Raw genomic sequence first — 26450 nt, 5'->3', positions numbered from 1 at the left:
CATTGGCAATGCACACGCCCCTCCCATTTGCTTTGTTTGCTTATTTCTTGTTCCATTTAAAATTTTAATAACCTCAAGACCCATCATAAAGGTAAGACAGCGGGCGAGGATTCAATTTCCTGCGGTCTGGCCAGTCAAAGAAGATCCATAGTACCTCGATTGGAAGGTGTATTCCAAACAATGGAATACCCTATATGAGAGCTTTACATTCCATTCACTTGAATCCTGACTGTTTTTCATATTTCATATTTTATTTTGAGCATTTTTATGGGAATATTCAGTGTTGGAGGAATTCTCACATGTTAGCTCAATTAAACCAGATGGAGCAAGGAGTTGTAGCTGAACGCCGGGCTGGCTGGTCGGTCGGTCGAGTACCAAAATATGCAAACAATTTCCAATTAAAAATCAATTTTATGCTTCAACTGCGACTAAGTGCAAAATAGTTTCTGGTGCACAGCACTCGTCGAGTTGCAGGCTGCTCACCTCAAGTCGCCTCTTGCCGGGTCATAAAATGCACAAACATTAAGCCGAAGCTTTCCTCGAACCGCTCTCGCCTCCTTTAATGGAACTCCTCTGTGGCTATTTTCAACTCGAAACCGCAAAAGTAGAGAGCGCACAATTTATTGGGGAAATAAAGAAAAAATGCTTGAAATTGGTGCAGCTGTCAAAAGGCTTAACGCACGAAATTTACCATAAACTTTCAGCCAGCATGGTGGTACTGAAGCAGGGGGAAAGTAGCGGCGGCTAGGGGACCCCAAGTGGCGGTCAGGGGTTAAGAGTAAAGGCAGCTGTTGGCGGAAGCCATCTGACAAACTTGACATGCTGCCAAAGTTGAAGCGGAAAACCAGTAAGTGACTGCTGATGCTTCCCACCAATGTTCACAGGCGGCTCAGACACTTGTCCAATTGCGGTTATACGTACATATAGATATACATCTGAGTCTGGCAAGGAATCCAAAGTGGTACTGGGGCTCCAAAGGGGTCCCGGGATTCCACTTATCGCATAACATGCGTTCAACTCGCGTCAAGTTGCGTAATTGGGGAATTGATTGTCTATCCGGCAATTGGGCGAAAGATACGGCAGACAGAAGGGCGTGGGTCAGGGGACAGAGGGCATGAAGCAAAGGGTGGGCGGATCGCGCTTAGAAAATTTTCATAAAAACTTTTTATGGCCGCCATTCTGTGGCGTGCTACAATTGTTGCCAATTTCCCGGACGCAACAGACGTGTGGCTTGCGTTTAAGATCTAGAGTTTGGGTTTGAGTGACTATCGTCTTAGTACACTTCAAGAAAAGATATTTAATTAAAAAATATATCTGCAATTAATTTTTAATTAATAGTACGGCATGTTTGCCTTTCTTTCAATTCTCATATAACTCATTTTAAGATTGATAGTATCTACTAGATTCAAAGAGTTTGTCAAAGCTGGATTGGAAAAATCATACCTGTTTTTCTGTAATCAGTAACCCGTGCTTTGTTGCACTTGTCAAATAAAATGGGAGTAATTTGAATTTAAAGCTTAAAATGCTAGAGTTTTATTTTATGCCTTTATGGCTTTCATTTCGCCAGGAATTATACTTTTTTCGAGTGTGAAAAACGCAAAGTTTCGCCAGTCAAACAGTCAGCCAGGCCACATATCCAATTACGTTTATAGATATTACGAACATTGCGCCAAAAAGAAAGAAAATACGCACAACGTTGCCATAAAAAAATGGTACGTACAAAACCTTAACTAAAGCTGGCAAAAACCGAGAGGCGGGACCACGCCACACCGAGTGTACTGGTGTGGCGGAGGTGTGGGGTGTGGCAGAGTTAGGTGGCAGCTAAAGTGTTGCTAAGTGCACGAGCAGCGAAACATTTGAACTTTCCTGTTAGTTCAAATTGTCAGGGGTCTTAAAAAGTTGCGACTAGTTGCACGAAAGAGCATGGCGAGCCATTCCCCCCCTTTTCGCTTTAAACATGGTCAAGACTTAAAGTCAATCGTTAAGTGGTTTCACCCACCAACTATTCAGCGTTACGCATCTTAAATATTTAATGCATCAAAAATCAATTGCTAATTTATGCACTCAGGCAGCTAACGACAGAGTTGAATGCTTCTCGGTAATGGCCATAAATAGAAGCTTCTTCCCATTCTCTTCTTTTTTGCTGCCGCCTACTTCCTGCCAATGTCCTCGGCAGTCGCATTTTAAATTACCTGCTCGTTTCGAAGAATCACCCTCGGCTATACATACCACCCACGCCATCGGCAATAATCAGCTCAACTTCAATGGCAGTTACGACAAGGAGTCCTGTTTCTGGTCCCTTGCCATATTGTATTGCCAAGAATATTCTAGGGCTCCCTTTAATAGCCTCTCCACTGGGCATTCGCGGCAAATTATATTTTTATAACAAATAAGCGACCCATTTTTCTTCAGCTAACGTGCTTTAAATTTTTACCTTTCTCCTGGCACCACAGGACGTATACTTAATGTGAATTAGGTTTGGATGTGTGACCCAACAAACAGACAGAACTAAAAGGGGTAGCAACCGCAGAGAGCCAAACTAAATGCATGGCTTGTTCTACAAAATTAACTATTACATGTTAAGTACCATAATTTGTATAAGCTGGCACATTAGAAGGCACACATAAGCAAACACACCCCAGGAAAAAAACATTATGATTAAAAAAATATATATATAAGCCGGAATCGGTGGAGCACACGTTGCGTGTGTATATTTTTTTAGGGGTAAGTGTGTGTGGCGTCTAGTTTGTCCCAGGAGCTGGTTGACTTTTTAGTTGGCCTTTTTATGAGCGACTAACTAATTAAGATAAGTGTGTCTGATTTTCATATTAATGGCACACAAACGAACCCATTGTGGCGCCCTTATCTTAAATGTTCGGGGGCCAAGCCGAAGCGTCAACAGTTGCCTCGATTCCATACACTCTACAATACGGTTTTGGTTCCCATTCCATCCGGATCCTTGTGTGTTTTCTGATTTTTCAAAACATGAACATGAAAGGACTAGAAGGGCCAAAGGGTCCAGTGGGGGGGCAAAAGGGAAAATACGGAGAAAAGAGGCTACTGCAACGGACGTGGCTTACATGAGCATGTGTATTTAAGCCTCGTTGGGCACAAAACAATTAATATTGCGCCCGCCCACTGGCTCACCCACGACTAAGCACAAATCAGCCTCCTGTGAAATGTGAAACACAAAAGCGCGCGTTGCCACCAACAATAATAATAACAACAACAGCCCCATCACCAGCACAGGCGAGAGCACAAGCTACAGCAACAGCAACCGGAAACGGAAGCGCACAACTCTTTGCGCGAATTAATCACACAGCTACAACTAAAACTACACAGCAACTACATCAATGAGAACAAGTCCAACAAACACAAGAAACGCAGCGAACAGCAAAATCAGCAAAGGAACGACATGGACACGCATATAAAATTTGCCTCGTCGGCTCTTCAGCACATATTCCCGTACATGAAGCCCGAATCAAGCACCATAATACGGTGAGGACTTCTTCGAACTACTTATGTTTTAATATCGGAACAACAACAATCCATAATCTCACATAATTATATCAGATTATAATCTATCAGTTTGTATAATTTATGATTTTTTGTATCAATATTTGTTTTAAGATTTGAGAGGAAAATAGTTTATTAATTGAAAATAAATATAAAAGAAAGTAAATTAACCATATAGATGGTCTAGTCTGATAAACAGGTTTAAGTTTTTGACCAAGTTTTTTGTTTAAGTTTTCGAATATTAAATGATAAAAAGTACCAATTACAAAAAAAAAAGAAAATAGAATGGTAAGAACTGTGAATAGTTTTTAATAATTAATCCAAAACAAATATTTACAAAAACAAGAAGGGTCTATGGACAGAAATTCCCTCCCAACCGGTTCCAGAGCAATTGTTGGCTTGTGATCCATTATTATTTCAATACCTAATCAAATCTGGCACAGTCGAATCCCTTGAGAGGGTCTTCACTGTGGCCCAGCACGAGTGCGGTCACTAACTCCTCTGCTCTGGAAAAGCACTCCAGCCCCGTCGTCTCAGCCCCCGCCCATCGACAAACGACAGTGCATGGAGCTAATTAAATATGCGTGCCTTGCCTCAATGCTCCGGCCGCTCGGGGGATTGCGTGCCAGAAGCTTGCCCCATCCTTTCCATCTCCCCCCACCGCCTCCTGCGGGAGGAATCACCGGCTGCCCCACCTTGGCGGACTTTAATGTCCCCCAAGTTTATGGCGGGGTAACGCCCCCCGGCGACGTATCTGTGTGCGCCTATTTCGGGGGCATATTTGCTAATCATTTTACGTGCCGGCTGTCCGTCCCCTCGGCCGCAGGGTTTATTGTTTTTTAAAACGTGGGCGTGGCCCGGTCGGTGGAGGGAATTTAACGAGCGGCGGCTGGGAAAGCGCTGGGTCTTTGTAATGCAAATTAAATAAACATGATTTTATTGTTTATTGTGAACATTGTGCGGCGCGAATGCATTGTCCTTGGGCCACTCATGCCATTTGGCGGGGCCGGGACCGGCAGAACGGCCAGGACGGGACACGTCCTGTCGTGCAAGTGTGTCGGTGTCAATTTTATGAGCCGTCAGTCATTTCGCATTTCGCCAAACTCTGAGCAACGCCTTCGAGTGTAATTTAATTGAATAATTAAAATTTTTATTGCTGCCGTGTGTGTGTTTCTGTACGTTTGACGGGGTATGAGGGCGTGGGGGGGGCGTGGAAGGATATGCAAAGCGTGTCATTTTAATTTACGACCATGACGTTCAGCATAGCCAGATAATAAACACGCTCGCAATTAAGTATACGCCGGGGTGTACTCTCGCGCATTCATCCCCGCCGTCATCTCAGCACGCAAACCTCAAAGTTCACGGGAGCAAGAGTCTTTTCGGTTTTGGTCAAGTATTAGTTATTTGAGGGATAAAATAAATATATATTTTTTGTACAAGTTTTTGGCCGAAAATAACAATTAGAAATTGAAAGAAATGCGCATCAAAAACATGAAATTGTAAAAATTGTGCATTTTTGTTTTGTGATCAATCAATTGCTGTGGCATTTAAACCCGATATGCGGACACCAACTGTTTTCAATCTACCATAAGCTGACCAATTCCTGTAACCCTACACACCAAACACTTATTTTTCGGTTGGACATCAACCGATTTGTCTAGTACATTGTGGTGCAGTTGCAATTGAAAATTTTTGGGCTGACAACAATGTGGCACTGTGCTTAGTATTGTTGCAACTTGTATTTAGGCACCGAAATTCCAATAGCCTTTGTTTGCAGCCTCACAATTTCAATAAACAATAATAAAATTGTGTGCATAAATACAATACAAATATGAGCACGTTGCAGAAGGATATTCGTCCGACAGCCGTATCCGTTTTTCCATCCCACCCCCAAACTGGCACTTCAAATGCATGTTTTTGCTTTTTTTTGCTTGGCCAAAAAAAATATACGGGCTTGCAAAATATTACACAACATTTGAAAGAGTTTTAAAACGACTCGAAAGCAGAGCGCCCAGCACAGCAAAAATGTGAAACAGTTTTATTTATTTTATAACCCGCTCAGAGTATGGATATGCATTTGCATCCGTCCTGCATATGTATCTGTATCTGTCTCTGTATCTGAATGCGGGGATCTGCATCTGTGCTCGTCTGTGTCATTTGTTTGAGCTGCGGCCCAAAGAAAAAAGGAGAAAAAATGAGAAACATAAATGGAAAGCGAAAATATAGTATTTAAAAGGCGATTTCATGTTGTTTATATTTCTGTGAGCTCAAAGCTATTGATTGGTTGGGGAGAGTCCTTTCAGAAAGGGGATTTAAACTTTGTTATTCGAGGGTTGGGGCTTCCACGAAGCAATCATCATGGAGGCTGGCTCTGGCTTGGGGATTGTGGATTGGTAGGTAGGTAGGTAATCGCGTTGGTCCCAACTAAGTTACATAATTTTTGCATTTGCGGGCAGCGAGCGAGAGAAATGGAATCATGTAATTGAAATGAAGTAAGCGTGAATTTCGCTTAAAAAAATACCATCCAACAGCAATGGTACTGCTGCGGCAAAAGCAGCATTAAAAGTGACTGCCAGGGCAGCCGGAGCAACGATAAGAGCCAGCTCTGGGCAGTGGAGAAATGTTTGTTTCCTTTCAAATCAGTACACTTCCTTTTGCGCTGCTTGGGCCTTGGTATTCATTCGTCTTGGACTTGGACTGGCCTTTCCACCGATCCACCAATCCACCGGTCTACAGGTCGAGTTTGGCTCCAAAAGTGGTAGACGGTTCCGAGGCAGGCTAGGCAGCCAGGGCAGCCAAGGGAAATAAATGAAAATCACTTGAAAATACTAACGAGCTGTTACGCTTGGCAAGAAAAATATAATCAGCAGCATCATGTCTGCAGGTGCACTTAAAAGGCGTTCACTTTTACCCCGCCACGCCCCATTGCTGGCCAGAAGGCAAGAGCCAAAAGAAAAACCGTCCAGCCCAAACAATGGCCAAGTAAAAGACGAAAAAAAGTTGTTAAAACAATTAAAACTAACCTTTTTGGACAAAGAGGTGAAGGCAAAACCCCAAACACAATGGCAAATGGAAATGTTTAAGCCCGATAAGGCTCGAACTTCAAAGTATAGATGTATATGGCGAGATTTCCATTTGATTTATTTTCCTTTTTTTGTGAATTATGAGCCAAAGGACCACCTTAATATTGTGACTATATAAAAAAATTATAACTTATAACTATAGAAAAAATAAATAAACATTTTTTTGCTTATATTTTTTTTAATAATACTATTCTTGAAAGCCTTAAAATAATTATAATTTAATGAAACAAAATTCAGGATAAATGTATATCTATTTTTCTCAATGGTGTATTTTTCAAGTAATTTCAGCTCTGATTTGATTTAATAGTAGAATGCATTTAAGTTAGATATAAATTGATGCCATTTCTCCGTGTTAATCAATTTAATATATTTAAATATTTTTTTTTTTATTTTTATAACTCTTAGTTTTTACAACTAATTTTTATAACTATTAGTTTCCGATGCATCCCCCATCCCATCCCGTCTCTTCTAATATATTTTTTCCAAGCCCCACAAACTGAGTAATCGCAGCTAGCAGCTTCTGTCCGCCTTTCGCCAAGCGGTCGAACCACTATTGGGGCCAGACTGGAGTACCTTGGCTGGAAAAGCGCTCCACTCAACTCCACCGCAGGAGTGCTGCTTGAGAGCTGGCTGGTTTTCTGCTCGTGAAGGCCACCAGAGATCGTGATCGTGGCGAGATTATAATGAAGCTGCCTCGCTGGAGCTGAGGCGCGTGCCAAGCAGGCGGACTCTAATACCTTGTCGTGGAAAATGACTTTGAACTTTATTGTTTTTTCAAGTGTTCATTTGGATTTGGAGTTGGATGACGACGACGACGAGTGTGAAGGCGAAGGGGACCGAGATGATGATGAGATGAAGCCGGTTTTCATGATTTGGTTATTATTTGAACATTTCTGGGTTTTGTGCGAGGCGATTTGAATCGATCGCGTAACTTAATTCATAAATGCAGTCGCCGGGCGAGGAAAAGAGAGAAAGAGCCAGTGACAAAGGAGACAGCCAACTGCAGGCAACAGGCAGGTCAACAAATGGCAAACACTCTCTTTTTGGCCAACAACGACCGCCGACCGACCGCCTTCTATCAACACAGCTAAGCCTGGAGCTGAAGCTGGAGCTGAGGCTGTAGGTGAAGTTGAAAATTGTGTAAGAGGAAAAGATTTGGCGGCTGTCCTACTCACTGGGATATAAAAAGACCGCGGCAGGTACAATTCGGGCACATTCCCATCGCGGCAGTCGGGCAGCAATCAAGGTCTAATCCCATTCGAAGCCCACTAAGACAAATGGCGAACGTTAATTTGGTGAGTGTGGAATACCAAGTGAAATAAACTAAACTAAACTGGACTGGACTCAGCCGAAGGATATTAAAAATGCATTATGATAAAATTCCGGAATACAAAGGAGCGCCATTCAGCACCTTGGTTTTTTGTCCCGCGATCCTGTGTTTAGCATATTAAATCGTTTTTTGTGCACTTGAAAAATAATAAGATCATTGTGTACTAAATATTCTATTTAACACAAAATTCTATAATATAAATGGGTTTCAATACGGATAAAATATGTAGTTAGTAGTGTAATAGTTTTAACAAAAAAAGTTCTAACTTTGTTTTGGAATACCTATTATGATAATTAATATTTTTCACAAATTTCTCTCTGTGCAGCAATTGCCGCTCATCGCAGCCGCCACCACCATATTGGCAATTGTCAGTGCTGCCACCACAACCCCTGGCACATCCTCGGAGACGGGCAAGCATCCACCATCATATGCCCCCAGTCATCACAGTATGAGCTCTTTGTTCGACAACCGATGGCTGCCCGTGGATCAGGCGTTGCAGCAGCAGCATCTTCATCCGAATCATCGTTACGGCTTCTCCAGGATTTCAGCGGGAGGTGGAGGAGAGGCTGGCGAAAGGAGGGCTTACAGTAGCACCTCCCCGCATGTCGTAAACGGACTCACAAGTCTCTCCGGGCTGGGGCACATTAGCAATGGATACGGTTCGGTGGCGCCCACCCATACGGAGGCGCTGGCCCTGGGCTCCCAGAAACAGGAGATACCGATTTACGAGGAGCATAATGAAGAAGCGGCAGTGGCAGCCGTTGCTGCAGCTGGAGCACACGATTTCGGCTCTGGAATTGGTCAGGATAATGGCCACCAGTCATCGCCGATTTACAATTATCCCGGCATGGGGGCAGGACACAATGGCGGCTTCTACGGAGGCAGTGCGGGGGCGGAACAGAGCTACGGATCATGGTCATCATCGGGAGCGGACGAGAGTCAGCACCAGCAGCCGGAGCAACAGGACCCTCATCCGTATGCGTACGATAAAATTTCAATGGGAAATTTCCTGCCACAATACGAACAGGGCTCTGGTTACGACGACCAGCAGGGACAATTGTTCCACCATCACCACCAGCAGCAGCAACAGCAACAGGAGCAGTTCTACCAGCAGCAGCAACACCATTTCCAGCAACACCAACAGCAGCAGGAACAAGTGCCTCACTCATCTTTCTTCAGTCCACATGAAACCTCCGCCTCCGGGTCGGCATCGGCTTCCTCTGCCTCGAGCGGATCAGGCGGCGACGACTACGAAGAGCATCCTGACGCCGGCCAGGAGCAGAGCTCCAACTACTTGTCCGAGGCAAGTGGTCACGGCCAGGGCCACACCCACCACTCTCACCACGTGGACATCATCAACTATGTGCCGGTGAAGCATGTGAAGAAGCAGCACGTGCCGGTGGAGAAGCCCGTCAAGATACCCATCTCCCATGCGGTGATCATTCCCGTCAAGAAGCCAGTTCCCATCCACATACCGATCACAAAGAACGTGCAGGTGGCCGTGGAGAAGGAGCTGAAAGTGCCGGTGGAGAAACTGGTGCCGGTGCCCGTGGAGAAGCACATCCCGGTGCCGGTGGAGAAACATGTGCCGTACCACGTGGTCAAATATGTGCCCATCAAGGTGCCCAAGCCCTTCCCCGTCAAGGTGCCCGTTTTCAAAACAGTTCTGCACAAGGTCAAGAGCTGGTGGTAGGACACCTAGTACCCACAATCCACTACCAACTAAGTGTATTCCAACTTAACCCTAACGTAACCCATTTTTGAATCCTCATTTGCATCACCATTGCAGTGCACCGAGTATTTCGTTATAATTATAAGCACATTACGCATACGCCCCGTCAAACCAAAGCGCACATCGTTATGCAGTTTTCACATTCCGTATTCCATTTTAAAATTCATTTAATCCTCGTAAAGTACAACAATTTTGTGACTCATTTAACATTACAACAATTTGCATTAAAATACAAACACGAACGGAAACTGAAACAGCAACAGAATCGGAATCGGAAGGGGAAACACGGCAGGACGACACACATACTGCAAAGGAGAGCGAAGGACTGCGAGGTTTTTAGCCAGCGATTTTACGGTGCATTTGTCATGGCCATAACCCGCTCTCCCAGCTGGCATCTCGGCCAGCCAACCACCTTGCCGCTCTCATTTATTTAATTTCACTTTAAGCGCACACAATGAAATTTGTGTTTAATGAAATGAAATTCATCTTCACAAAAGGCTCGCGCTCCAGCGTTGTTCTCAGGCTGCCAAATGCCATTTCCAGACCATTACATCGTCGGTTCTGAGAGGGCCGGGCTAGGGAGTGGGCTTGGAGTTTTGAAATGAAGGGGCTAACAGCATCCCCGGCATCCCTTACCTCCCGTTGTGCCCCCAGTCGCCGGGTCTAATTAAATTAAGTGCACACCTTTGTTGTCCTGCGACGCGATGGCATGCCGCCTGTGTTCACGTCCTCTCGTCCTGCAATCCTTGGGTCCAGTGTCGCCTTTGCCGCTCTCCGCTTTGATTTGCAGTCCGATTGAATTGGCCAAGGGACTCCTATGGCCATTTTTTCTTCGCCTGCTCGGTTTTTCTTCGCCACTGGCCTAAAAAGTAGGCTACATCAGATTTGTTTCCGGCCTTAAATGTGCCCTCGGCAGGAAGAGGTTGCCAGCGGAAAGGGTAACATATCGTTTTCAGTAAATTTTCTCGCCAGCAATCCCTCTCGCCCCAGGCACGCACATCCTCTTTGCTCCTTCAGTTGCTTTGTTGCACTTTAAGAAAAAAGGCGGATTTGATTTTCAGCTAATTTTAGAAGAAACTCTGTTTGTCAAATATAAATGTGTTTAAAAAAATACAAATACATACATCCTTTATTTAAATATATTTTGATAAAGTGTTACAAAGTTTTATTAGTTAATTTAAATAAATTTTGTTTCACTCAATTGAAGGAGCTTATAAACTTATCATTTTTTGCCACAACTTCTGCCATCAGAGAAGTGCAGTCTTTATGGAAAACTTTTCTTTGCGTGCCCTGGCTGGTTCGTCCTTTGTGTACTGTGTCGCTCGCCTGTTTGTCGTTTGTCGTGGATGCGGATACGGTTCTTCGGCCCTTGCTTGTCAGTCACGCGGCTGTCTCTGACTCTTTTCGCGAATTCCCTCCGCGATTCGCCCCCTTTCGCCTGACACTCGCCACTCTTGCTCCATTTACTGTGTATTTTTGATGTCTAAATTGCATTTTATTATGTTGCTGGTACGAGGCTGGTAGCTTGGCGGGGCGAGCAAAAAAAATCAAAAAACTTCTTTGCTTGCCACATATGTTCCGTCCGTCTTCGCCTCCATCTCCTCGCATCGCGCATTGGCGGTGATGTTGCCGCTGCCGTTGTCGGTGTCGTTGTTGGTTGCTTTGTTGTTGCTGCGGTTGTAAATTTTATTTATCATTTAACATTTTTTACGCTCTTTATGCCCCTCCAGTCAGGCGGTTAGTCAGGAAGCAGCCCCGCCCAGCGACACACTTTAAGTGACTTTTGAAGTACTTTATTTTGCATACAAAATATTTGCCTTGTCGCCATGTGCATGCGTGCGTATACGTAATATCGCTGCCAACTCACTTGACTGTATAAGTTGACTTGCTTCCATTTCGTTCCGGCTGGTTATGAGCCAGTCCAGCCCCGCCCTGTTCCTGTTCCTGCCTCCGTATTTTTACACACTTTTTTTATGTTAAATTAAACATTTAAAATGTTATTATGATTTTTATTTTCCCGCTTTATTAGTGCCCTTTTGACTCCGACATAAAGCATATTTCATTTAATTAACTAAACAGAGTTCTTGCTTTTTGCACATAGGAGGAGCGGAGAGTTGTGTTATTTGCCGAGAATGCTGGACACAAAATTAATTAATTTAAATTAGTATCGGAAATGTGGTAGTAGTGGATATATGGGAAAAACATCAGACCATTGTGCTATTATTGGGGACGAGCTTTTGTGCAGTTGACAGGCGATCTCTGGCAGGCTAGCTCTACTAATTGCGAATATTAAATTCAAATGCAATCAGTATCTTCAATTACCGAAATGAAATCTCTGCTCGATGGGCCCGTTTTGAATTTGTGTGATATGCAAGCCTTCTGCATCTGCCGTTCAGTTTACAGGCGAAAGCGAACCACATTTGCTTATGCAATTGCTTATGAACCGCTTCTGCCACCCACAACCCACTATCACCCGGCAGTAAACAAAACAGTTGGTTTTAATAACGGCCAAGTGCATGTGTGCCAAAAAAGACAGTATGTGGGTTGGGCGGGAGTCAGCTGCCACTATGTTTGCACTTTTATTAAAAAACTTTTGCATAATGAAAGTTTGGAGCTTGCTCTCCAAATTGTAGACGCAATATATAACTCCGCCGGAAAAAGTTTAGTTCGGTACGGTTTAGCTATTTATATAAATATTTTTGTACAAGTTTTTGGCCAAAAATGATTTTTTGAAGTGTTTATCATGTGGCGGCACGCTCTAGCCCCTCCTCCCCCCATTAAATGGCATTCATTTCATTTAGAGAACTTTTTATTGATTGCTAGCTGCCTTTTTGGCTTCAAATATACACACGCATTTACGTGGGAATATGTGCGGTGGAGTAGCAACAATAATGTCTATATAATGGGAATACGAATTTTTATTGTTGCCCACAATGGCTGGCTGAGAGTCCACTCCACCCCACAGCCGCTCTTCTCTGGTAATACTAGCAGCTCCAAGGAGGCCCACGAAGAGGACTCTCTCAAAAGCAATGATAGTTTTATCCCCCCATGTCATTGCCACGTAAGACCGCCACTCAGCGAGATGGGTCCCGGCTCAGTCCAGGCTCGTACCTCCTCTTGCAGATGATGATGGCTGCTGATGGGCGCTCACATTGTCGCCGTCTTCGGGTGTGGATTTTCGGGATATGCGACGCTACATGTTATGAATTTTTTAGGGTCTTAGGACCGGCGAACAGAAGGCAACCCAAAGCAGCCGGCAGACAATAATAAAAGCCCCTGGCACGTGCACAGTAGCAATGCCCGTGCGCCGAGATTATGTCTACGTTTTGCTCAAATGATTTACACATCGTCTGCCTTTTTCTGGCCCTTGCTGCCTTGGATCATATCGTCCCATCCTGTCCTGTCCGCATTGCCCATTTTGATGATCTGGCGCGCTAACGGTATACCAATTACCAATTTGCCATTGGCCTTCGCGGAATTTTCGAATTTGCGATTTTGGCGGCCAGGTCGGCTCCGGTTCAGGCTCCGGTACCGGAAATTGCCTGACATTGAATGATGGTATTAGTCGGGTGCCGGCTTATGGTCCGCGCTCTTAAAGCTGGCCCACCTTGATGTAAATAATATTCGCAATACCCAGTTTTAATGGGATTTCCATTCAACGGGCGCCACTGGGCTATAATAAGCTTTGTAGATACAAATGTGAAAAGCCTTTTGCCATTCGGGTTTCAGGTAAAAAAATATTGCAAAATGTTCATGAAATATTTTGTTATTAATAGAAGAAATTGTAATATTTAATGCTAATGTTTCGTTAAAATAACACAATTGTTTGTATACATGTTAATTAAAAATGGTCGTACCACTTATCAGCTGTTCGTATAACTACATACAACCAGAAAACAATAGAATTATTTTCTATTATTTAAGCTTTACTAAAATTACTTTCAAATAAATTTTGTTAAGCCTTCGTAACTTTTCTCTTTGTTTATGAATAAAAGTTTTACCAAAATAGGTTGAAATGATTTTAGTATTTGTTGCTAGACTATGAACTTACTCAATTGGCAAAAGGTAAGTCCTGGAAAAGAAGTCCATGAATGCAAGGAGTCATTAGTTACTCCAGAACTCCGGCAGAGGGCGTTGTGCAACGGAAGTGCAGCACAGCCATATGATATATACGAACTTTATGTAGCCTTTGTGGCACTCGAAAGCAGTTCTGCGTGTGGCAAAGGTGAGCTTTTTGTCTTGGAATGTTCTTGTTGCCACTTGTGATGTTGTTGGTGCAACTTTTGCTGCAGTCTTTGCTGTTGTGGTTGTTGTTGTTGTTGTGCACTCGGCAGCTCTCGACCCAGTCAGGCGTGGCAAATTGCAAACTAATTTATTAAAAACGGATATATGAGCAGAATTTATATATTGCACCGGGTTTCAGCTCATAGCGCTGCAATATTGCCGGAGTTCATAATTTCTGGCCTGGCTGGTAAATAATGTGCTGTCAGCATGTCAACGCTCTGCCAGCCCCTGAAAGTTTGACGGTTCGGGCTGTGCCCATTTGTGTGTAGTGTGTATGGTTCTCCTGCTCTTGATTTCAAGCATTTTTGCTCATTATCTGTTTGTTTCTGCAATGGAACAGTAGCAGCACCAACATCAGCATCATCAAGTCGACTCGTCTCACTGGTCACAGTTTGAATTTGAAATATGACCCGGTGCAGAGCAGAATGTTTGCTTTTCAGCCATTTAGTTTCATTTCTCAACTGACTGCTGTCATCTGCAGCTGCATTCGAAACTGTTGCTGCAGCTTCAACTTCAGTCCTAGCATCAGAATCTGCCTCATTGTCTTTTCTGACACCGAGATGACAATTCTCTAAGCAACCTAAAGGTAATCAGATCCCTGCATTTCCAAGCCCAGGTTGTCAATCAATGTTAAACCCCCTCTCTGAAACTCTCCTATAACCTGGAGGCGACGTGAGCTATTCTTGGACAAGCTTCGTTCTGGCCATGCTAGATTTTCTGTCTGTTGTTTGAGAGCATGTCAGTGAGCTTTAATTAGGAGCATTTTAGATGCGAGCTCGGACACTACTTAACCCATTCCACATTAATGTTCTTGGCCTGATGAGCCCCAGAAATCCAAAAATAATGTGGCATGAAAAATTCCGAACGACCGAAAGTTGCAGCACTTAATTGCCGGACCCCCCAACGGGGCAAGTTGTGAAATATTGATACTCGTACTTATGCATAAAGGCAAGGCCATCCCCAACACTCCATTGCCACGTATCGAGCTCGATAAAACCAGCTCGTTTCGAGGGTCTCTCAGCTCATTTTAAGCGCACTTTAATGGCAATTATACGCCTGAGTAGCTGTTTGTGTTCGCAAACTTTTGCCGCAGGGTGTGGGGGAGCGAGGGCTGTATTGGCAGTAAGATGCGTCAACAGCCAGACACTAGCTGGCTGGCTGGCTGGCTGACTGGCAAGCAAAACAAACAACCCACATATACTCGCTCGCAAAACACCAGACATCAGATCCTGCAGCATGTTGTGACTCGACATAAATCCTTTGGCGCGTCTCTGTGTGAAGGAGTATAAAATACTTGCAAACATTTTGCTGTTGCACGCACCAGATTATTAAAGTTCTGTGTAAATAGTTTATGGTAATCATAAAAGATATATTCCAAGCAGTTTCCTTTACGAGCCAGGACCAAAGAATGAGGTGTGGAGCCCATTCCACCTACGCACTAAACTGCAAACATGAAATATCACTCATACGCCCTGTATCCCGCCCTCACACTAAACTTGAACTCTTCGCTATGGCCACAAAATTGTATCTGCAAAGTGCTTTTGGCCGTTTTGCCGTTTGGCAGCGCGTTACTTTGCCATTCGGCAATTAAAATAATCAAGAAAGTCGGCGCGTGGTCGCCACTTTGCGATTCAAGCCGTGCTGCACATCAAAAATAATAACTCGCCACCTGAGTCGCAAATTTTTATGTTGCACATCAATTTTACAAACACACTGCCGCACTCCAAATGGCCGTTTCGTAAACAACTTTTTGGCCAGAGGGTTCCCCGAAAAAAGGGTTAAAAGTTTGTGCCGCCCGCGCTAACTGATGGCTGTTGGCTGTAATTTTTCAAAGACTTTGCGCCCAACACCCCCGCTTTTCTTTTTCTGGCCATTAAATGCTCCACCCGTTTGTTGCTGTTTCCCGCTTTTTGGCTTCATTTTGGCCACTCGGCAATTATCAAAGTTTGGCGCAAAAGTGCTGATTAATTTTTAATGTTTATCTTTGTCGCCGTGCTCTCCTACCTGCTCTCCAAAGTGCGCAGTCATTTCCCAAATTATAAAGTCATTTTGTGGCCTTCTATTACGAGTCGCAGATTTTGGCATTCTTGCCTTTCCGATTTTGTTATCTCACCGTATCGAGAGGGTAGCCAGTGGGGAATTTTCTCTATTTTGCCTTATTTTTTGCCATGTAAGATGATTCTCTCAAAACCAAAGTCTGATGGACTGTCATAAAGAATGAGTGGGTTAAGGATACCACTCTTAGAACTGTTTTTTCCTTCTTCATGTTTCAAAGAAAAAATTTTCAAAAATGGCTTATTTTGAGCATGATTTATTTTAAATGCATTTCTGAACATAAGTTAGCCAAAATGTACATAAATCACATTCCGAATAATTTAGTAAAGGGCTGTAGTTCAAATTGATCCAGTCCGGGGGTTATTGTTTGTGGTAGGACCTGCACACAGTCAGGAGTCTCATCAGCAGATTCGCGGTCAGCCGTGCGACCGGAGGAGCCGCGTTCATTGCGTTTTGCGGCTTTTGTCATTGGCCTGATCCCAGCCTGTTCCCACGACCGTTCCGAACATTGCCGCCAGCTGCGGTGGGCAGTGGTCAGATGAGCAAAATTCCTAACGAAGCGGTTTATGTGGGCAGTGCAATTATGAATTTATGCGACTGTATGCTATGAATGCGCACAGCCGGACCATATTTGATTTGCACGTTCATGTGAGATTTTTAGTTGGTTTCCGCCACTTGGTGGTTTCCCCATTCACATATTATAATTTATAAATGCTAATAATGCGGCCAGAAATGATTTTAATTGATAATTTCCTAACCTTTCTTTAATTTAGCTGCCATTTCTGGCATTAAATCAAAAGCGTGAGGATAAGAGGGATGCAGTCCTGTCGCTGGAAGACGTGCCCTTTCCCAGAACCGGCTGAAAGGCCCCCGCGTCAATTAGAGTTAATTTCATTAGCCGGCAATAACTTGCAGCACTTTCCTCAAGAAACTATAAGACCGAGTCGATCCTCGGGTCTTAACCCACAGCCTCCTAGCCCCCTTAACCCCAGGCACTTTCGTTGCAACTTTACTTTTTGGCTAATTTTGTAGCTGTTTCGTTAACGCCCTGCTAAAGTTGAACGTCGCGTTTATTTTGTGCGTCATTGTTGCTCCGACTGCTGTTGCTACTGTTGCTGGTGTTGCTTCTGCTGTTGCTGATGTTGTTGTTACATTTGGCAATTAGCCGCTGCATTTTCTTGCACTTTCGCTACTTTTGCATTGGTGGCATTTCACAGCAGTCGGAGCTCTCCCCGCACTTCAATACATATTTATTAGCCGCATTTGTTGGATTTTAGCTCAATTAAAAAGTTTTACTCCGGCTACTTTTCTTCATTTGGGACCTGCCTTCTGACTCTGACTTCAACTTTCGACTCAAAATGTCTTGTTTTGTTTTGCTAGGAGTCTGGGGATTGAGGTTGGAGTGGAGAGTTGGGAGCTGGGAACTAGTCTTTACTCTGCAGGCTTCTCTTTTCTTTGTTCTACAGCACTAATTGCAATTACTTTAGCCTCACTGCCCGAGGGTCAGAAAAAAATGGAAAAATAAGGCAAAAATGAAATACTCTTTCAAAGGAATATATCAAGATTTATACTCAGACTTTGATTGCGACTTCTTAAGTCGACTCTAGGAATGGAGTCTTAAAAGGAAGAATATATCTTTAAAGTTAATCTCATAAATCAAGCAAAGCCTCTACTCGCCTGATAAAAAGATAATAGATAGTCATTGAAAGGGTAGTTGAAAAGCAACGCTATCGTTGAAAGACAAGATTAACATTTTATTATTTAAGACTTAACATCATATGCATACATAGTACAGTTTTAAAGAGAGTTCGTCCATCTATTCACTCCCCGGGTAGAGGACTTGGGGCTCAGCCTAGTAGATGATTGCCGGTGGCACTCCATCCGGGTGCTACATAGTGGGGTCGCTGCTTGTGCACCACCGTGCGCACCACGGGCACTTTAACCGGATACGGATAGTAGACTGGCGTCGCCACCGGCTTCTCCACTCGGTACGGAACCCTCCGCTCCACCACAAATGGAATGGGTCGTTCCACGGGCACGGGCTTGACTCGCTCGATGGGTATCTTCACCTCCTGAAGCTGGGGCACTGCCACAGTCTTCGCCACAGGCACTTTTATGGGTGTGGGCTTGGGTATCGCTGCGATCACAGTTTTAGGCACTTGCATCTGGACGGTTTGCTTGTAGGGCACATGTTGCTTCTGGTAGTGGGTGACGGGTATGTTCCGGGTCACTTCAATGTGCTTGGCCAGAGGCAGTCCGGCCACTGCTTTGCTGCTGGATGGGGTGTGGTGGACACTGGTGGTCACGGGTGGCAAGTCTGCAATGCGGGTGTCGGTGTTCGAGTACAAAAGCTGCTGATCCTGAACATTTCCGGATCTCTGTTGCTGTCGTTGATCCAGGACATTGTACTTTACATGCGATTTCTGGATGGGCTGTTCCGGCAGGTAGTGCTGGTGTGATTGGTGCTGGTTCTGCTGCGTCTGGTGACTAGATGCCGCCGTGTCCTGCTGCTCTCTCTTTACTGTATTAGCCAATTCCTGTAGCCCCTTGATCCTGGCATAAATATCCTCCTCCCGTTCCTCCTGATGCCTGTGCTGTTGCCTGTTCTCCCTGTTCTCTTGATAATTGGAAATTTGTTCGAATTGGTAATGATTGGAAGGCGACGTGGGAAACGACACCCGCGGCCGATATGCATAGTTTCCCTGAAACTGGGTCTGGTGCGGGTGCTGGTGATGGTGCTGTGGCTCTAGCTGTTTCTGGAGCTCCGCCTCTGCCTCGTAGCCAGCGGTATTGGGGTCATAATTTGCCGCATTAATGACAAAATCGATATCTCCCGGCTGTCGCGCCTCCGTCTCCGCATTCGCATCCACATCCTCTGAAAATTGCGAGTGCAGCTTACTGTTGTAGTAGAAGGGCACAAACCCATTGGCAGTACTGCCAAAGGATTGGTGTTGCTGGTGGGGGAGAGGCGGATGATGGTGATGGTTCAGGAGCTTGTGAGCATAATTTCCATATGTTGCCAAGTCATCGCCTATGCCACCGCCGACGGCCAGCGATGCAACGCCACCAGTTGTGGTAGTTGTTGTCGGGCCGTAATAATTTCGTGTATATCCGGTTAATCCCGAAAACGATTCCGCGCCAGAATCATGGAAGTGAGGGTACTCGCCTAGGGACAGCGGCAGGGGTGTGTCAATGGCTTCTATTGTCGCGGCCAACGAGAACCACATTAATGCATAGATCATTAATGAACTGTTGGCATATGCGCCGTGTTTGGGCGGCCACATGACGTTGGTGCTCGGTTCGGCTGCTCCTTTCAATTCTCGATTCCTCCTGATTTTGGTCCTTGTCCTGGAGGGCTGCAGTGCGTATTTTTAAGGATCGCAGCTGTTGCTGTGTCGTGGGTGTCAGTCCGCTTTGAAATGTAAATTTCTGTCAACTCATGGCCGTTTTTATAATGACGCACCCATCGCCTCTGGTAATTGGATAGGATAGGAGTTGCCGCCACTACGCTGCAAGTTCATTGGCTTGGTTTGGATATTGTGCAAGTGGAGGCCCTCACTTTCACTTGGTGCTGCCCAGATTGCAAGCCACAGGCCATAGCCCGCAGTCACCACAATGCACAGTGGTTCCACAAGAGGCCAAAAATCAAAAAAAGTGATAACAAAGAATAGAAAAAAATTGCACGCAAATTGTCTCTAAAATGTTCAAACTTCTTGATGGCAAACTGGTTTTGTCTGGAAATCTAACGGGACTTTCTAAATATTGAATGCAAAGCGTAATCATGTGTACATTTTTGAAGTGCAGCTGTACTAAGCAAGAATTTTTAGAAAACAAAATTGCGATTCAAAGTGGTCAAACGTTTGTCATAGTGATCCGATTTTCATTATTCAAAATGCATTTTGAAGTTGAAGGTATTTACTTTAAATGTATATATTAAGAATTAAATAAATCCAACAAATTTTTTAGTGAAATTAACAAATTTGATTTAATATTTTTTGTGTATTTTGTGAACGTATTTTTTATGTTTACCTAAAGTTTTAGTTGTGTTCCCCCCCGATTCCCCCATAGATATTATGTTCATTGTATTAATCAGAGTTTTTACTTAATAAAAGTGTTTAAGTCATCTGCAGAAATTTGCAGATGTGCTTACAATCGTGAAAATTCTAACACCCTCTTAACTTTTTCAGGGTCAGTTTTGCACTACAAAAATTTATTTTCGCTTGTGGGGTTCTTGTTCTGTTGCTTTGTCCTTCGTCCTTTGAGTTTGTGTTTATTAATAGATTTGCATATAATAGTTTTGATTTATTTTTTGTTTATTCCATTGCTTTAAACTTTATTAAGTTCTTCTTATAAGTGTGTTTTCTCACGTTTATATGCTTTTAATGTATGGTGCAGCGAATAGGGCTTACAGAATTTTATGTTGATGAAGTCTTATAACTCTTTCTTTATACAAATATAAGTAAACATCAATATTTAGTTTGTTTTTTTAATAGTAAGACTTCCCTCAACTTAATAGTTACGTAAAACTTCTTAGGGATTACAATTTAATGCTTGTATTTAAAGGTCAAATATTTAATTTTAGTATTGGAAAAAAAATAATTTTATGAAAAATCGCGCCATTGGTTTGTATGGAAGCTATACGATACGATTTTTTTACAGTGTGTTTAGAATACTTTTATAGATTTTTGGAAAAAATTTCATTGCGATATCGCCACTAGAAATATTTTTGGCGCGGCACCATACAAGCCCAACCACTGTCGATGGTTCAGTTATATGGCAGCTATAGGATATAGTCACCCGATCCTTATGAAATTTTGTAGATTAGATATTTTGACCAAATATAACATCTGTGGAGAGTCCCAACTCTCTAACTTAAAAAACACCAAAGTTACGACATTTCCGATCAATTAGTTATATGGCAGCTATAGGATATAGTCGGCCGATCCTTATGAAATTTTATACATAAGATATTTTGGTCAAATATACCATGTGTGGAAAGTCACAATCCTCTAACTTAAAAAACACCAAAGTTACGGCATTTCCGATCAATCAGTTATATGGAAGCTATAGGATATAGTGGTACGATCTGGTAAATTTTTTTTATAATATATTTACAATACTTTTCTAGATTTGTGGTGAAAGTTTCATAGCGATAGCACACCTAGAAGTATTTACGGCCGCGGTTCCATACAAGCCCGACCACTGTGCAATGGCACCATGGGCAACGAGCTGGGATTATAGATTTCTCTAAACTTGTAATATATATTCTAACATGAGGGTTTCTTTATATGGCGTGTGTATAAATATTTTAATGAAGAGTTAATATTATTAATCTTATCCAGATGTGTAGGACGTACCAGCTTCTACTTAATTTGCATTTTTGGCTTTTCCATAGAAGTCTTCAAATCTACAATTTCCTGCCACTCCTCATCTTTGTGCCCTCGCAGGCCCCATCCGCATCCGATTTCACACTTTGAGAGCGAATGTTGCGGTCAATGTCGCGGCCATTTGGATGTTTGATAACGTCCACATGACGTCCGTTCCATGTGATTGCGGTGGGCCTTCGCTCGGCCTGCCACTGCCAAGTGCAATTGCGAGTGCTCCTCCGCAGTTTCGCGGTTATGTGAAACCCTATCGGAGTCTCAGGTTGCTGCACTTTCAGTTTTCAATTGAATGGAGTCGTCGACATTTGGCAGCATCGCATGTCGGCATCGATGTTCTTGCATAACTTGAAAGTCACTCGACTGCCATTGTAATACATATGTTTTGCAATAAGAAACAGTATTGGAGAATTTCTTTAAGTGCATCTCTGCTGAACAGCTGAAAATCAAATACTTCGTCACTTCGACGATGGAATGGAGATAAAGTGAGTTCCTTTGGATGTTAGATGCTCGCTTCGTGGGATCATTCATCATTCTGTTCTGCATTTAAGTTTGAAATGTTTACCTGGTTGCCATCGCCGCCGTCACCGCCCCCAATTTATTTTTATTTTTTTTTTGGGACCAGCCTCCCTGCCCCTTTGGCAAAGAGTATTTGCACAATTGCTGCTCGAGTTGCGCCCCGAAATGACAGCGCAAAGTAGAGGTAAAGTGTATTTTCACATTGAATGAGGTTAAGCTTCGTTAAATTTTCCGCAGCTCCCAGTATAGTTATCCCAGGAACCCCCTCCATCCTCTGTGCCCACCGCTTCTATGGACCAAGTGTGTGTCAGTGTGCGTGGTTACTTGTTGGATGCATTTTTTGTAGCTTCTTTTTCATTACTTCAAATGCTTTCAAGTCTTGCCAAGCATATTTTAGCAAAGTTCGCATAGAAAAGAAGCCAGCCAGCTTAACATGCTTCGATGCGAGGGGCAGCAATGGGGGGTGGTCAAAAAAAATGGCAGAAAAATGAGAAAAGTGGGGGTAAAAAAAACTCTGGCAAAGTTAAATGCTTGCATACACATACTTATTAAAGTTCAAAGTTTCTTTTGGCGCTCTGCATAAAATCCATCATAAAATTAACGGGCGGGTGGGAGTTGGGGGCTTGCAGCCTGCAATATGGCTGTGACACTGAAACTTCATTAAGTCACGTTAAAACGTTAAAATAAGGAAACGGTCGAAGGCAAAGCCGAAACAGAAGCCCCAGCCAAGCCAGCTTTTGCAAACAGCCAAGAAATTCCAGCTATTCCATAGTTGGCAACGTTGGTCGCCTTTGTTTTGCCTCTGGACGTTTGCTTGGAGAGGGAAAGAGGCAGTGTGGGGCAGTGCTGAAGGAGGGGCGAGCTGCCGGGGTCCTGGGTCGCCAGGTCATCGTTGCATGCGAATTTAATCAAGTCATGCAATAGAATTTACGGTTCCACTGCCCATCCACAGATTTGGCCGAAGCTTGGCCTTGGCGAGAGCTGAGGGTTGAAGCAGAGTTGCCACTCCGCTCGGCCTCTGCATCCTACTGGCTTCCCTCCTTGAAATGTCCTGCCTATTTGTGTTGCTTCTTATGTTTTTGTTCATTGCTAGTTCAAAACAATTTGCGGTTCTGGCATGGGTACGAAAATAAAGTTTTTATTGGAGTCCTGGTCCAAAATAATAAATAATTTAAAAGAAATTTTAAAACTTGATAATCAAAAGATGAAACTTTAAAGGATATCCTTTGAAGGACGATTTAATTGACTGAAGTTTGGTATTAAATTAAGCCAATAAGCCAACAATCTCTAATTAATAAATTGGTTGCAAGAATTTTTCCAAGTGAGCCTTGGCCTCTTGAAAGAATTCTTTGAAATTCTGTGGCCTGAAGCTAAAAATGCCAAGTTGTTGACTCAGGTGACTCAGGTGACCCAGGACACAGATTCGCGTTTTGGACAAACAATTCGATTGACTTGACAGGTCCTTGGCCTGTTCTTTATCTTTTAAATAAATATCAACAGACTTAATGTGCTGAAAAATTACGATTGGGGCTGGGAGCAATTGCCCTGAAAGGCGTGGAGGAAAATAAAAATTTTCATTACCTTCCTTCGGGCAAGCTGCGTGTGAGGTTTTTCTTTAGATTCCTCGACTGGCCTGGTCCGCGGCCATTTGCGGGAAATTTGCAAACCGCAATCAAAATTCCATGCCGCGGCGCTTAATTGGTCTTTCTTTAGGTGCCGCGTAGTGGTTCCTTTCTTTCTTGGCAAACTGCTTGCCACTTGCTCCTGCCAGGGTCCTGGGCGCCTTTGCATTTCTTTAGGTTTCATTTGATTTTCTTTCAGTTTTTGTTTTCGCCTTCGCTCCCCACAAATGCAAATTTCAATTACGCGTATTGCGGGACCAAATTGAAATGCCTCAGAAAATATTTTCTTTTTCTTGCCCTCTTGTCTTTAGGAATGCAGCGCCGCGGCCCAGTTCAAAGTTGGCTTAGTTCGACTCCTTTTGACCTTTTTTTTGGCCCTTCCTTCCTCCTCACACTGCTGATCAAAAATCGCGTGCAATTCATTTGCATTCGGAATGCGCGCAGCAAGTTGTGCCGGGCCTTACTTGAAATTTATTTGCTAATTTTGTAACATGTGTCCCTGTTCGGGGCCAAGTTGAAAAACTTTTCGGCAGTCCACCGAAATTTGAATGGCAAATGGACGGAATGGGAGATGCGCCGGGATGAGAGCATGCTGGCCAAATCCATTTGGTTTCTGCGGTTAATGAAATTTTCATTTGCCCCACAAAGTTTCCCATTTGCTTGGCCTGTCTGTGCGAATTTGAACTTACCCTAGACCCGAGAGCCGAGTTTGTGGCTGGTTTGATGGCATCTAGGAATTATTCCATTTAATTGCCATTGAAATATTTAATATTAATTAATGTTCCTTAATTGCCGACTGCCCGAACTCATTAAAAACACATCAGCTGCAGGAGCCACACGTCTTGGTCACGCTCTTGTGGTCGGTGCTCATCATATTAGAAGTATTAATCTTAATAATTGCCGCATATATAGGCCAAAAAGAATGCCGGACAACAATGCGAAAAGTTGGCGAAACAAAGCCGCAAACCTCGAAGACGGCATAAGGAATGTCCTTTCACATTTCATCCTCGCGCCAAAGGCCAACTTTTATGCCATTTATTTGTCTTCCATTTATGACGACTGACCGTCTTTAACTTTTGGGGGGGAATTATTAATGAACGCCGCCCTTGAGTCGGAACTTGGCCGCAGGGCATGCTTTGTGCCCAAATAGAATTCAACATCAAAGTAGAGTGGTCGGCCTAATCGATTGTGGGATGCATATTTATATGGCCATTGTCCATGTTGCCAATATAAATTTCTCACATAGTTGGCTGGCTGATCAATTGCATTTGGCCAGCTCTTCTGGCATCTGCAGTGTCGTTATTTGAGAGTGGCGACACTCCTAACGAATACGGACATTTCTAGGACGTCTGGAGCTGCAAACGTACATAACTGGTTGGAAACTGATATCAGAAGTGCTTTTAGCCAGACCCAAGCCGAGGCCCAGGACGAGGACGGCCAGTCATCAAATGCAAAAGGCATTGATGGACTGCATTTGATTAAATTAGTGTGCATTTGAGTTAGAATCGCATCGGCCTTAATGGCTGCCACATCACTCAACCAAAAATTCAGCCCGGCAGCGTCAGTGGGCTGGAGTTTGTCAGTGAATTTAACCAAATACGAGTAGGATGTATGAATGTGGGCCAAACCGCGCAATGTAATCGTAGTTAAATTGAAAAAGTTTGGCCCATTTGTTTTATTTTTATATGTTTTATATGCTGCCGTAGAAACAGTGAAGGTCAAGTCTATAGAATTACTCTAACATATAGATTTAAAAAATCAAAGCAACCTCGATGATTAAAAGTCAAATATTTTATTTATTTACTCTTTACATACAATTGTTTATTATTTTTTAAAACCTATTCTAACGCCAATAGCTGTTAGGCAATGGATACAGTTCGTACTGCGAGAATTTAGTATTTTATTGAGTTGTTTTGATGGTTATTTAATGAAGTGCAATTTCAGTTTTCGCACACTCAACACCACGATTTATTCAGGACCGGTGTACATGTGGGATAAATGAGTGAGTGAGTGAGTGAATGAGTGAAGGATGGAGTGTGCATGGGGGGGATTCGAAATTTTGGTCCGATGGAACGATGGCGGGATTGCGGCCTTATGATTGCCGTATAAAATTAGGCGCACTTTCAAAATGCTGTCTGGAATTGCTTTTGTTCAGTTGCCGAGGAGGGATGGCGGAGGTGCTTGCCATTGAATGCATTCAATTTGGCACGTTTCAATATAATATTGAGCGCATTTTGTGCGGTGGCCAATAAATCAGTTGCAAAAGCGAACAACTCAATCACTGACCGCATGTGTGCCAGTACGGCCAGCACAGTGGGTCGGGGGCGAGTCAATTATGCATTGCGATAATAGCCGGAAGCATCAGGCATTGCCTTCCTTGCCCCAGCTTCCACTTAAGCATCACCGCCTTGCGGTTGCCTGGGCTAAGTACACATTATTTCGATCGTACCCCGAAACTTGGCCAGGTATGGACCACAGTTCCGTGTGCATTCATCAGCGATGTGGCTGGTAGACTTATTTGCAGTTAATTTGCATGCCTCCGGTTTGTTGTGGTCAGCCTTTGTAGGACAATTAAGCGCTAATGTGATTGGCACTCGCTTCGAGTAAATCATTCGTGTGGCAGCTTCTTGGCATTACCCATATGCCGTGTGGGTCGCATTCCAGTTGAAGGCTTTTAGTGTATTTTTGCGCGCTATAATGAGAGCTTCCTGCCGCATTTCGCGCTGCAATTAAGATTAAGATATTCGCCTTTTTTGTCGAGCAGTTGGCACTGCAATTAGGTTTTCAGCAACTTTCCTTTCAATTAGTTTCATTGTAGCCACGGCCCACGAATTGCCTTTAAAAGAGCATTAACTGGTGTGCGAGTCCTTTAATTAGCTTGGCAGGAAGTTGCGGCTCCTGAAAGCATTTCTGTTTTCAGGCCACTGC

At 43.6% G+C, this 26450-nt stretch overlaps 2 protein-coding genes and 1 long non-coding RNA gene across 3 annotated transcripts; 2 read left to right on the top strand and 1 right to left on the bottom strand.

Annotated features, from left to right (window-relative positions):
- Positions 1-1509: 1509 nt before the first annotated feature.
- LOC116656552 lies at positions 1510-3590 on the top strand. The gene is made up of 2 exons (XR_004311504.2): positions 1510-1712; positions 2454-3590. It is a non-coding gene; the product is annotated as an uncharacterized LOC116656552 (long non-coding RNA).
- Positions 3591-7808: 4218 nt separating this feature from the next.
- Positions 7809-9823, top strand: LOC6499508 (ecdysone-induced protein 74EF). The gene is made up of 2 exons (XM_001954442.4): positions 7809-7894; positions 8255-9823. The coding sequence occupies exons 1-2, from the start codon at positions 7877-7879 to the stop codon at positions 9620-9622; spliced, it is 1386 nt and encodes a 461-aa protein (XP_001954478.1). The 5' UTR covers positions 7809-7876; the 3' UTR covers positions 9623-9823.
- Positions 9824-17778: 7955 nt separating this feature from the next.
- On the bottom strand, positions 17779-19501 carry LOC6501056 (transcription factor SPT20 homolog). Its single transcript, XM_001954440.3, has one exon. It carries the CDS (start codon positions 19282-19284, stop codon positions 17848-17850), a length of 1437 nt encoding a protein of 478 aa, XP_001954476.2. The 5' UTR covers positions 19285-19501; the 3' UTR covers positions 17779-17847.
- Between the last annotated feature and the right edge of the window lie 6949 nt (positions 19502-26450).

This window comes from Drosophila ananassae, chromosome 2L (genome assembly GCF_017639315.1).
Source record: "Drosophila ananassae strain 14024-0371.13 chromosome 2L, ASM1763931v2, whole genome shotgun sequence".
NCBI classification, from domain to species: domain Eukaryota; kingdom Metazoa; phylum Arthropoda; class Insecta; order Diptera; family Drosophilidae; genus Drosophila; species Drosophila ananassae.
Note: the sequence above shows the minus strand (reverse complement) of the source record. Positions and strands in the feature narration are given on the sequence as shown.